The sequence below is a fragment of the Xiphophorus maculatus genome, chromosome 9, assembly GCF_002775205.1.
Source record: "Xiphophorus maculatus strain JP 163 A chromosome 9, X_maculatus-5.0-male, whole genome shotgun sequence".
Taxonomy (NCBI): Eukaryota; Metazoa; Chordata; class Actinopteri; order Cyprinodontiformes; family Poeciliidae; genus Xiphophorus; species Xiphophorus maculatus.
In genome coordinates this window covers 14,819,216-14,832,609 of record NC_036451.1, presented here as the reverse complement: position 1 = coordinate 14,832,609, position 13,394 = coordinate 14,819,216, and the positions used below count along the sequence as shown (strand labels likewise).

The 13,394-nt window shown below is 38.3% G+C and overlaps 2 protein-coding genes across 2 annotated transcripts in view; both read left to right on the top strand.

The window, feature by feature from the left end:
- Positions 1-68: 68 nt before the first annotated feature.
- Positions 69-5,769, top strand: cope (coatomer protein complex subunit epsilon). The gene is made up of 10 exons (XM_005800515.2): positions 69-194; positions 369-431; positions 561-661; positions 1,205-1,357; positions 1,706-1,759; positions 1,978-2,059; positions 2,208-2,363; positions 4,143-4,211; positions 5,037-5,111; positions 5,449-5,769. Exons 1-10 carry the CDS (start codon positions 93-95, stop codon positions 5,500-5,502), a joined length of 909 nt encoding a protein of 302 aa, XP_005800572.1. The 5' UTR covers positions 69-92; the 3' UTR covers positions 5,503-5,769.
- A 1,972-nt stretch (positions 5,770-7,741) lies between these two features.
- The window catches only part of cers1 (ceramide synthase 1), a 31,547-nt gene continuing 25,894 nt past the window's right edge, over positions 7,742-13,394 (top strand). Inside the window, exon 1 of the mRNA XM_005800514.2 lies at positions 7,742-8,995. Within this exon, the coding sequence (XP_005800571.1) occupies positions 8,759-8,995 (237 nt within the window). The 5' untranslated portion in view covers positions 7,742-8,758. The remainder of the gene's footprint in view (positions 8,996-13,394) is intronic.

Here is a 13,394-nt window from a genome sequence, read left to right as displayed (position 1 = left end):
TTATTTTCTGAAAAATACATTTCCCAGAATCCTCGGTCGAACGCAGGAAGAGACGTGTTTTTGCGACGTGTCAGGAAGTTTCAGTAGTCAACATGGCGGCTCAGCAGGGAGACGTTGATGAGCTATTCGATGTAAAAAATGCTTATTATATCGGCAGTTATCAACAATGTATTAACGAGGCGCAGAAGGTGAAGGTATGTGCTTAATTTTGACACTTAAAATATTCACATCTGTTGCTTTATTATGTGCTCGTTTTCGTTTGGCTAACAGCAGCTATGCTAATAAACGAACTAATATTGGTATTTATGATTTCTCCAAACATTTTGCCTGAATGACTTTGCCACTTTAATCTCCAATTTTTTTTTAAGCCGTCATCACCCGAGAAGGAGATTGAAAGAGACATGTTTTTGTACAGAGCGTACATCGCTCAGGTAAGAAGTGACAGGTAGAAATCTGCTACTAATTGGTTTTTTTAGCCATTCATAGACTCATCGTGAGTTTATTCTTGTGAAAATAAGCCTTATCCACACCCTGAACTGTGAGTTTCTGTGTATTCCCAGAGGAAGTATGGTGTTGTTCTGGACGACATCAAGGCCAACTCTTCAGCTGAGCTCCAAGCCGTAAGGATGTTTGCAGAGTTTCTGTCCAATGAGAGTAAAAGGTAAAATCGTCCTCAGTTGACGATTGCTTGTCTCTCAAAAAGCACTAGCATCACTAATACTTTTTGAGAAAATATACAGAAATATTGCTTTCTGCATATTTAAATGTATTTAGCTTTATTACCCCTCCTTTGTTCTGAAATAAGTTAAACTAGTATTTTTTTGTTAGTGCAAGATAACACTTTTGCTCTGAACTTTCCATGCACCATATGTTTGCAGTGTGTCTGGTAATATTACAAATTGAATTTGATACTATTAATGTACCACAAATTCCTATTAATTACTAGATTTTTCCACGTTTCTAATGTATTTTATCTCTCTATTGAGCTTTCTCTCATAAGCGATCAAACTTAACCTATTATACATTTGACTTAGTTTTTGCAAAATTTTCTATTCAAGTTGACTTTACAAATGCACTTTAAGCATAATAAATTATGGTGATTGTTAGCTTTAGCTTAATACCCAGTTTGATGCTAACAGATGCAAAAAACAAAACCAAAACCAAAGATTTCCATCAAAACTTTCTCTTCTTTGCTTTTGCTCAGGGATGCTATTGTTACTGATTTGGACAAGAAGATGGCGAAGAGTGTGGATGCTGCCAACACCACCTTCCTGCTCATGGCTGCCTCCATCTATTACCATGAGACGAACACGGACGCTGCGCTCAGAACTCTGCACCAAGGAGAAAGTCTGGAGTGGTGAGGGCAAATTAAAAGACTTTACTTGTTGTACAGTTTCAACATTTCTAAATAACAATTGATCTCCACAGAAAATATCAAGCAGTACCAGTTTGGCTTTAGTATTGTCCACAAAGATTATTGAGTTTCTCTCTATAAGGCCACTCTATGGATTTGTGTAATAAGATTTGCTGCAAATGCATGCCAGTTTCTTGTTGGCATTTAGGTTATTATGATAAATATAAATGCTGTATGTGAAAATCTACTTTAGCATCAGTGCGTCTTTTTGTTTTGTGCACCGAAGTGTGTTTACATTGTTCTTTTTTATGAAATGGATCAAACTGAACCTAAATTTGAATTTATTTGCAGCATGGCCATGACCATTCAGGTGCTTCTCAGTCTGGACCGTGTTGACCTGGCAAGGTTCGTAGTTGTAGTTTGACATCCTGTAAACTTAAAGAAATATAAACAAAAGGTCTTGCAATGAAGTTGAAGATGAACTTTGTTTTGATGACTTGAAAGAATAGCTATTTAAAAAAGAAAGATAATCTTGTATTTTAATTTTAAATCTCAGTTTCTAGCAGCTATTGGTAATTATTGGTTGTGAATATTCTCTAATCTCAATGAACGTTCCTCAACAGGAAGGAACTGAAGAAGATGCAGGAGCAGGATGAGGACGCCACACTAACCCAGCTGGCCACAGCCTGGGTTAACATTGCCGTGGTGAGAAAAAAAACACCAGTTAATTTTATAACATCAGCAGCATAGGCAACATTCATATTTGCAAACATTTAAAGTCTTCTTTAATGAGCTGCCAACTTTAATGTTGTGTCTGATTAAGTGTTTGGCAAACACTTGCTTGTTATTTCAGGGTGGAGAGAAGCTTCAGGACGCCTATTACATCTTCCAAGAGATGTCTGATAAGTACTCGTCTACGCTGTTGCTGCTCAACGGCCAGGCTGCCTGCTACATGGCTCAGAACAAGTGGGAGGAGGCAGAAGGAGTGCTGCAGGAGGCTCTCGATAAGGTCAGACAGCAGTTTTTTTCTGCTAGTCAAACTGATTGTTTATGTACTGAACATTGTTGTGTGAAAATGAGAAAAAATTCAGTGAAAGCCTGCTGAAGCAGAAGGTGTCATCGGCTGCTCTTTGCTAAAATTGTTGATATTTTTCTTTGATCTGTTTTATAATTGTATTTTCTTTTGTGGAAAGGATCGGATCTAATTTTGAATTGTGTAGCCTTTTGGAGATTTTACCAAAAAATGTTTCTGAAGAAAGGAGCAATCACACTTTTACTTCTTAAATTGAAACAATATTTTTTAGTTATATCTGTCTCATTCTTTTCAAGGTAGATAACTTTACTTTTTAAGCTTATGTAAAGATCTCTTACAGGATTTTTGCAAGATCTTAAAATTATATAATTTTTTATTTTGAATGATTGCAATTAGGTAGGTCTTAAATTGTGCATTTGTTCACACATTTGTTCTATAATTTGTATGTATCTTTTAGTGCTGATTGGGTTAATAGATTAGGAATTTGGGTGTTATTACTTGCCTATTATAACTATTTGATACCTAACTATCTGAAAGTTGCTGGATTGTAGCACTCGCGGCCTGAACTCGGTGTTAGGTGTTGAAGTTAGGTAATTCACATAAGTCCAAAAGTTAGATGAAGGTCTTTTAAAGTGTCTCAAATTTAACCCACTCAAACTTCCAGAAACATGTTTCCATTTGTTAGATTTTAAAATGTCACATTGTGTTTCTTTTACTTAGAAAATCTAATGTAAAAATAGAAATGTTGTACTTAAGCTCAAAGTGCTGGCATCCTGAACAGAGTGTAATTTTCTCTTGACACTGTGAGGAGATGAAGTGTACCTAAATTTAAAAGCTATCCATGCATCAGATTGTGTGTATGTTTCCAGTGAGGCTGCAGAGGCAGCAGTTTTACCTCCAGGTATTGTTTTAATGACAGGGTCTGTAATACTGTGCAATAATCCAGCAGGCTTTGGTTGCTTTAAATGACCTCTACAGACAAAATATAACATGCAAATTATTGTGATCCCATAGACTTGTCAGTTAACTTGATAAGTAGTGTGCTTGGATAGAATAGCACTTGGTGTTTGGGACAGTTACAGAACGTGTTTCTCTAAGCAGCCTCTATAATGACAACTGTGTTGTGGCTGCTTTCTGAGTGTCTGTACAAATCTAAAGTAAACATTAAATAACCGTTATCAGTCAGATTTGTTAGCTTTTTCCTATTGCTGTGCATTTTTTGTCATCTACCAGCAGATGGCAGCAAATACATTTATTTTAAACAATCCTGCAAAAAAAAAAAAAAAGGTTACTCTATATGGTACAGTAATTTAAGACTTTTTCTTACTTTATCTGTAAAAGTGTTAGGTCTTACCAAAAATCTGTTTCATAATTTTAAGCTGAAGCACCTGTCCACTTTTAATATCATTACCTGAGCAGCTTAATTGCAGGGCTTCATGTTTACCAGTCAGCCTCGCATTTTTCGCGTTTCAACGATGTGAAAAGGTTAAATTTTTACCGAGTGACAGTTTTTTATTGATGTTATCTCTCACCTAACAGGCAGAACTTAACAAGGGTGTGATATGACTTTCAGCCCTTGTGTTTTGCATGGCTGAAAAAGACAACATTTTATAGTTTACTGATTCATTCAGAGATGTTTTGTGTGCCACTTCCAGTTGTGTGTGGACTGGAAGTGTTTTTTCGCATGTAAAAATGCATAATTTTTATGTATTTGGGTTTGATAACTCACTTTGTATTTTATTTTATCCCTATTAGGACAGCAGTCATCCTGAGACGCTGATCAACCTCATAGTGCTGACGCAGCACCTGGGAAAACCTCCTGAGGTGAGACCAAAGTTCGTAGAGGTCTCTGCAATGACAGCCATCAGCTGGATAACTATCCTTGGGACAAATCTATAAAGAACACACAGACATGTCTGTTCTGTGACCCTAAATGAAACATGCACATTTAAGCAATGTTCTGTTTGCTTTGATTAAATCAGTACATTGCTTACTGCTAACATCTTGTACCAATCACTTAGGCATATCTGCTGTTCAGTGGTGTGAGAGTAGAGTTCATAAGATAAAAGGGAGAATAATCTGACTTGCTTTTGCTGGACGTGATTGCAGTGTACTAGAATGGTGGCCATTATCACGGAGACATCATTAACATGTCTGCAGTTGCGATAACAACTGATAATTACACCTCCCTCAAGGTTAACTTGGAGACAATTTCTTAGCAAATTGGAAGGAAAAGGGAAAGGTAATTAGAGAATAATCTTTAAAAAAATGTTAAGTCTACTGATCATTAAGGTTTTGATGTTAAAATAGTTGGTTTGGTGACACAGACCCCAAGCAATTATCAGATATACAGCTTGCATTAGTTTTAGGACACAGTTTGTCTTAAAGAATTGCAAGAAGCAACTACTATGCTGCAAAATATTAATTTTATTCAGATTATTATTTGTGTTAGGTTTAGAGTCTAAATTTGACAAAATTCTGTTCAGTGGGCAGTGTCAGCAGCAGAGCCTCTTCTACTTGAGACTTGTAGAAGAGCAGAAGCATGCATGCAAATGTCTCTTTGGCTAGAAGTAATAATTTGTTTAAAGCTCCTCCTGGTTAATAATCCTTTGTACTGACACCAAGCATAATGTGTTTGTGTTTTCTCAGGTCACCAATCGGTATCTCTCCCAGCTGAAAGATGCACACAAAGCTCACCCTTTCCTCAAAGATTATTTTGCCAAGGTAACAGCTGGATTATATGCTTAGAGAAAGATACTTATCCACTTATACTCTAAGTAAGAATCTCTGCCATGCTTTCTCAACTTCCCTGTTTTGTAATGGTTACAGAACTGTTTGTAGTGCTAAGCTGGCAGCAAGTATCCTTGGATCTAAGCCGAGCAGGGCATTAGACCTTCACCCTTTGCTGTCACTTTGTGTTGCAATCACACTAGAGTTCAAACGTACATAAACATGCTTAAAATGGGTTTACAACCTGACTGATACAGACTCGCCAGTTTATTAACTAGAATTTGGTGTTTCTGATTTCTAACTATTTTGTTTTGTTTTGTTTTTTTTGCAGGAGAATGAGTTTGACAGACTAGCAATGCAGTACGCCCCCACCGTTACAGCATAGACCTTCTGTTTTCCTACAAAACTCCCTCAACAGTGGACTTTAGGAAAATGACCATGAAGATAACCCTGTTTCTCCCTGTCATATGTTTTTTTTAATGTTTTTTTTTTTCTTTAAAACCTTGGCTGTATTTAAACTGCACTAGAAATTCATATATATATATCTGCCTTTCTTCTCAAGCCCTACAAATTTACATTTATTTTAGGGACAGCCGCATTTGCTATACAAGCATTCCTTTGAAATGTTAATAAATGATTGGAAAAACACTGAGCGGTTGTGTTAATATGGGTAAAAATCTACTTAAATAAATTAACTTTGAAATATTTAATTTGTCATTTTGGATGTACAGATAGAGCTTGTTGAATCCAAAGATGAATGAACATTCTTTTAAGGAATGTGTATTCTAAGAGTTTTTGTTTTATTTTAATTATGATCTGCTGCAAATAAAGACACAATTAAGTTTCTTAGAAGATGAGGATATAACCATGAATAAATAACAGCTACTGGAAATGTAGCTCTCAGTGCTTCGTTGGGTTCTCCTTACATCAGTTACTTCAGATTATCTGCATTGTTGGGTCTAGTGTCTCACCTTCAGTCAGGTTTGTTGGCACAGTGATACCAGGGTTATTAAAGCGAGTATTTAAAACTGTGGACAGGTGTAAAGTCCTGCAATATAATTTGATAATCTCTTTTAAGCTAATTTTTAGAGTGCTTTCATGTGTCCAGCTATTCAGATGCACTGAGTGGATTTGATAAAACACAGTGGATCACCAGCAGATAACATGGGTCATCAAATCTGTGGAAACTTAAAACTTTGCTTCCAGCAGCTTTGATCCTGTTCCTCTCCACTCTTCCCTCACATTCTTGGATCTTGACTCTCAAATTAAATCCAAAATACACAAGACAAAAGTAAAAGGTAATTTTATTTATAAAGCACATTTTCAGCAACAAGGCAATACAAAGTGCTCTATACAAATTAAAAGGAAATACAAACAAAATAACAAACCAAAGGAAAGGGAAAAGAAAAATAATCTAATGTTGATCTATCCAAAGTATATACACTAGATACTCCTATTCAGGGTTGGTAGATACGTATTAAGTAAGTATCCTCTGGACTTTCTAAGTATGCTCTAAATTTGTAAAAGTAATGAATAGTCCACAGTTTCTAAGTAATAAAAACTAAATGTTCCTGTTCTGCAAGATTTTTTTCTTTGGATTCTAAGTTTGTTCTAATTCCTTTTCTGGGCTGCAATAATAGGAGTCTCTCTGCATAATAATCTAAAAATTAATCTAAGAAGTATAATATTGGTCTAAATAGTGAGTACTATACAGTTTTAAAAAAAATTAAGCTAACGAGTCACTTATAAACTTGGGTCTCTGGATTCCAATTTTGTTCTAATTTCTTTTCTGGGTTAAAAGTGAGTACTCCACAGTTTCTAATAAAATTAAATAAAAAGAGGAAAAGACACTTTAGGGCATAGCAACATAGCAACATTTAAACAAAACAAAGTACAAAATAAAGACATGAGTGAAGGCGGTGACATTACCAAGGCAATGTCAGTGATTGAACAGAAATAAAAGCTTCATTTATAATTTGTGTCTAATGAATCCATATATTATGAGTTTCATTGTGTAATTAAATTATCATATTTGCTGTACCTGTATATCAGCGGTGTCCAAACTTTTTGCCATAATGGCCAAAATCCTGAAGTTGAAACCACAAGGGGCCAGATAAAATGTATATTTTATAGCTTTTTAAAAAGAGACTTTGTCACTTTTTTCATTTGTATCTGCTCAGTAAACATATATATATATATTTTTTTTAATTTAAATCAACAAAATAGATTTTTGTAGAAAATGCTCAGTAAATCATTGAAGAGGCAAAAAAAAAAAAGTCTTGTAAGATAAGGCAAACCCACAGTTTCTACATGTTTGGGTTTGGTTTATTTTTCTTATTTGTGCTGCAAGATTTGCTTTTGACTAATAGCAGATCAATAACTGTGACTCAAGTTACTCAAAGATTAATATAAATGCAAAACAAAAACCTAATAAATGAGAATATATATATATATATATATATATATATATATATATATATATATATATATATAAAGATTATGTTATTTATCTGTAAATAAAATGTTGCCCTAAAAGGTGAAAAAGTGTCTGTCTGCCTTAACCTTGCAGGTCAGGGGTCCGCCCAACGTCCTGCAGAGGACCGCAAATGGCCCCCGGGCCACACTTTGGACACCTCTGTAGTAAGTGGCGCTGTACGGGTTTCTCTGCGCTGTCACTTTAAACCATCCTTTCGGTTCCTCGGTGGTCTAAGTAGAGAGTTCATAAAGAAGATAGCGGGCCAGTAATACGTCACGCCCTTACGCTAGTTTTTTTTTTTTTTTTTTTTTTGTCATAAACGCAGCTGAGCCATAAACGCAGACTGTCCTCCTTTCTTTGAACGCACCAGTTGATCTCCGCTGTGGACCTGAGAGCGCCTCGTCAAAAAAACGCAGCGTCGGACACGTTGACCAGCGCCGCAGAAAGAGAAGGAGAAGAAGAAGAAGAAGAAGAAGAAGAAGAAACGACGCATGCCTTCATATACCGGGTTATATGTCAGTCTGATTCTATTTTCGCCGGAATAACTTGTCCGTGCCTCCGAGCGGCCGCGCTCCCTCATGAAGCGGCTCAGGATCGTCATATAAGGCGGATAGCGGTCCGAGATGAGAGCGCGTCTCTGACAGCGGCAACAATAGTCTGGCCGGGCTGCGTGTTCCCGTGTCTGCGCTCGGTTTAAAGGTTAACTCATTAACGGTCCCGCTAACAGCGGGGAAGCTGCTCCCTCCACTGCGCTGTCCGTTTGATTTATTGTAAGCTAGGCGGCTAACCTGCCGCAGATGAGCAGTGTGCGTAGCGGAATGATGAGCGGGATGAACCACCAATTTGCCGCAGATGGGTCAGATTAACTCCAAGAAACCCTTCCTGTAATTTGACGTGGATTTTAATTTCTATTTAAAATTGAATCACCGCCTTTGGTTTGATCTGGCCCCGAAGATTTTTCCCCCATACAAGAGCAAAGAATGGGCCCATGTCTTAATTTGGGAGACAAAAAATTAGGCGCCTAAAGAGGGGATAAGCCTGTTAGATAAGCTTGCTCTGGGTGCTTTATTGAGCCAACGAGCCTGGTGAGCGGTCAGTCTGGACTCCCTCTGCTCCTCTGCTGGAGGCACCTCTCCCGGTTTTTACCCTCTCTGTCGTCACAGCGATGGGCAGCGCTGGGCCGGTGGAAGTCGAGCCCATGCCGGGCTACTGGGAGCTCATCACCAGAGGCTCCAGCGCCATGCTGGGCGCATGGAGGGACTGTAGCCACTGCGGGCTGGAGTTCTCCAAACGGACCCTCTTGGATAACGCATACATCACCTGGACCGAAATCGCCCTCTTTTTCTTTTGCGCCTTTTTGTGGACGATAATCAGGAAGAGACTGACAGAAAGTCTGTTTAAGGTAGGTGAAAACCTCCCTCACCCTAAATATATATATACACACACCCACACACACCCCTACTCATTGCTCCTTCCTCCTAAGGCGCATTGCTTCCAAGATGCCAAGAAAAACACGAGCGAGAGGAGGCAGTGCTTGTAGGACAGCTAGGACATATGTTCACACACACACAGCCGGAAAGACAGAGCTTACCCTCTCCCCAGACAGCTTAACCATAATGTCAGAAAATATTAACCTGACTCACACAGACGTTCAAATAGCACAGCTGCTGCATTCACAGTCTGCTCTTACTCTCTAGTTTGGGTACTGTGAGTCATTCAAGATGGTCGGTTCAAGCTGGGCAAGGAAGTGTGTGCCCACGTGTAGCTGCGATGCACATGCTCTGGTCATGCATGTGAGAGAAAAAGGCCTCACACTTGTTAACTGTGGGGCCACCCACGGCAGGAAACGCTGGCCATATTTACTCCTGTGCTGCACAAATGTGAATCATATTGAAGTTGTAAGGCTTTATGTGCGCCGTGCAATGACGTTCACAAATGTTCATACTTAATTTCCCCATTTTGTCATGCTGCAACAAAGTGTTTTATGTGTCTAAATAGTGAATAATTGTGAAATGATGTGAAAATAATATGTATATATACAAAAATATATTTATTTATTTCAGGGTAAGTAATGTGGAACAACATTTTGCTGCAGTTATAAGTGCAATCCATATTCCTCTTGGAAAAATAGCTTTAGCTCTGTCACAATGGCTGGAAAGCATCTGTGAATAGAAGTTTTCAAGTCTTTTGAGTTGAATCTGGGTCTGGGCTTGACTGACCCAGTTGAGGTCAAGAACAGTTTGTTTGATTCAAGTTCTTCATAATATTTTAGGCGTGTCCTTTTCACACCTGATTCACCTGACTTCATTATGTGTTGATAGCAAGTGTTCATGATGAGATCAGTTTAAAATGTCAGAAACAGAGACTGATTTTGAAGTGTGACTTCTTGTCACCTATATTTAGTTTTGAATTGGTACAGCACTTTTTGTGGTCATTTGTTGGAGGTAAATCAGTCACCAGAAAATTAGCTACTGCAGCAATCAAAGTATCCCTGCATACTATAAAAAGATCAAACACCGTCTTTAGAGAAATCACATGGTGCGGCTGGAAAACTATGGCGTGCTTGGAGATATGCGCTTACAGAACTGCAACAACTCTAAAAGCAGCAATCTCACCCCATTTTGTCTAGCAGACACTCAAGCTGTCCTCTGACAGAACTGGACCTCTGCCCAGATCTTCTATATTCTCCTCCTCACCCATCCAAGACCCCGGGACCCTCCCTCCTCTTTCTGCTGTTAGTTTATGCCAAGCAAGGTTCCTCTCTGCACAGAAATCCTGGATGTGGCACCTTATTCTGAGATACAGATGGTAGAGAGCATCATGCAGGATCTCAGGGCAAATCCAGACTGAAAAAACTCTGAATGAGGCCTGCTTTATCTTTTACAGTATATAATCATGCCTTACCATCACCCTTATGATATTATCAGACTGATTGGTAATTAGTGCCTAAACCTCCTGTTATTGAGTTCATGTCAAATCCAACTGGAGAGGGCGAATGTTAGGGATGAGGCGGGTGGTTTCAGAGTAGGTCAGCCATGCAGAGCTAATTCAGTTACAGTATTATAGTTATACATTATAAAACCAAAGTGAGTTGTCAGGGAAGCAGAAGTAGATTGTTTGTGTTCTTATTTCTTCTGAACACATCCCACTAGCCTGAAACAAAACCAGATTGTTTCTCATTAAAGAGACTGACAAATAAACATGTTTAATAGCTGCCTTCTAAAGATTGATGGTGTGGTTTTTACTGTATTGACATGTGCGGTTGCTCTGGTTTCTTTAATGGAATAAAGCGAGTGCGGTTAATTACATCATAGATAATTAGGTATGCACATCGTTAGAGCTTATAAGAACCTATAGTTGCTGACTGATAACTTGGACATTAGTTGGCAAAGTTCTTTCGATGTTTTAAGACCTTGAAACTTCATCTGCAAACATTTATTAGCTGATTCACAGAAAATTCTGTTAGACTTTTTGTCAAAACCGAACCTGCTGTACCTTCTGCACTAGTATGAACTGAATTTTAAAGAATAGGGAACGCTATTAAAATATCAACGGTAATTACAGAGCGCTCAACATTTATTGCCACTCTAAGTTGATGACCGTTTGTGGAAACGTTTCATCAGTAATAGATGACTTCCAGCGTCCCTGCAGTAAATTTCTGATGTGATGTGTTCATTTCTCTTAGTCATTCTTCAAAATGGGAAAAATAAGGGAACCTGCTAAGTAAGGTAAATGTGTGTTGGGGTCAGAAACATATGAATGTTATTTGTTGATAATTGATCAGTTTAATAACACAAAAGTATTTAACATTTTAAAGCAACATTTTAATTTTATTTTATACTGAGTTACAAAAAAAATACAGCTTGACTGCAACTCGTTAAAATGGGAAAGACAAGAGAACATGCCATTCAATTGAGGAAGATTTATGTTAACTGGAAAACCTGCTTCTATCTAATTTATTTACACCTAACAAAATGACAAACAGAAAAACATAACAATAACTTAAACATAGCATGTTTAACTTATTGACTCAATAAGTCAAACATGACAACAAGAAAATAGCTTGAAGTCAAATCAGTACATAAAACGTTTTAGTATTAGCACAACGTTCAGGAGGAGAACGGCAGATGTCACGGTCGGACAGCAGGGAAGCTGGGGGTTGTCCCATCAGACGGTCATTTCCACAAGAAAAACCCAGTAAAAGAGCAAGCAGGGTCAGTGCGTCCCTGCCGGACTGCGCACAAAGTAAAAAGCTTGCCTGATCCAATCGACTCTATCTCTTGAAACTGTGTTTAAACAGCTGTAATTGTAAACAGTGTGAGTCTATCCTACAACAACAAAGTCTTTTTACAAGTTGTGAGTAACTTTAGAGGGTGTTGCATGTTTTCAAATTTAAAGACCAATTCATCAGATAAAAAGTATTCATAAAGATACCGTAAGTCAGCTTTAATGTCATAATTTCAGAGGTTGTTGCTCCACAGAGTCTGTCCGCCAAGCGGCAATAAAAACTTTATTCGTTTCATGGTCAGTTGCTTACAGGACTCTGAGTTTGGTTTGATGAGTTGACTAACTTAAGATGCACATCATGTACTGTAATCATCACTCTCCCCTGCTCAGGAAGTGCTTCTGTTTTTTTCAGCGGGTTACCGACTCGCCTTAATTTTTCTCTCAGTCTGGAGTCTGACACAACAGTTAATAGAGACATGTCAGAGCAAAAAATCTTGACTTGTTTGTAATGGAAGTACACATAGAAAACTAAATCGTTGGGCTTTTTTGATGGAGGATTTTAAGATAACTCAAGTGGCAAAGCTTTGACCCAAACATGGATGCGATAATCCATTAAATTAGGGACTTCCATTTGTTGCCATCGTTTCACATGTGACCGAGTTGATCTGTTGAGTCTGCTGGGGAGCAGCTCGTTGGGGGTTGTTATCGCTCTGTCTCCCACAAAGGTGTTTCACATTTGCTTTGATGCGTGGCTGCATGAGGCACGGCAGCACACATCCAGGTCGAATTAACTTCTTTTACAAGCCACTGTTATGTAAGATAACCATGCATCCTCAACATGCTCTTCCTCGTCAGCTGGCAGCACTGTAACACTGGCAGTTCAAAGAAAAAATAAATGTGACTTTTAAGATAAGAGCTGAAAAGCTGTTCAGAGGAACTAGCATGTAAATGTTACACTTAAGAGTTCCCAGCTACGACTCCTTCCTCATTTTCTTTTTAGCTCTGCTCTGCACAGCTAAAATTTTGAGACAGCTCACGCAGCTTTTGATGTGTTCAAATTTGCTTGCATGATTTGACCGATGGTGTAACATTTGCATCTGTGTGTACAGATGCAGGATGGTTTCAGATGCACAAAATGCTCATCGTATCTGCATGCTATTTCTTGTTCTAGAGAGTGTAGAAGCAGTTCGTAAGAAGCCGCGTGTTGCTTCAACAGGAAGTATAAACGTTCATTAAAAAAAATAAAAATAGAGAAGAAAATACAGTAGAGTTCAGAGAAGAGGAGGGGAATAGTCTGGGGGATTAAATGAACAAATGAAGAGGAGTTAGAAAGAGCACGGAAGAGTAGAAGTGAGCTTGAAGGGCCTCGCTGGCTGACTCAGCTCCAGCAGCCAATCATTAACATAATTGCATATTCACCCATACACATCCATATGCAGTTTGAAAGGACATATGCTCTTTGACGTCTGCTCACTTTCTAAATGTTTGCGTCCTGCATCACTCTGCTTGTGTTTTGTGTGCTCTGCAGTCACGCTGTGTCAGTGGCAGCAGTTTGCAACCATTCTCATAAGTGC

Excerpts from the sequence above, each read along its gene's own strand:
- cope (XM_005800515.2), top strand. The coding sequence starts at position 93 with ATGGCGGCTCAGCAGGGAGACGTTGATGAGCTATTCGATGTAAAAAAT. Across the intron at positions 195-368 it reads ACGAGGCGCAGAAGGTGAAG|CCGTCATCACCCGAGAAGGA; the intron begins GTATGTGCTTAA and ends TTTTTTTTTAAG. Across the intron at positions 2,060-2,207 it reads CCTGGGTTAACATTGCCGTG|GGTGGAGAGAAGCTTCAGGA; the intron begins GTGAGAAAAAAA and ends TTGTTATTTCAG.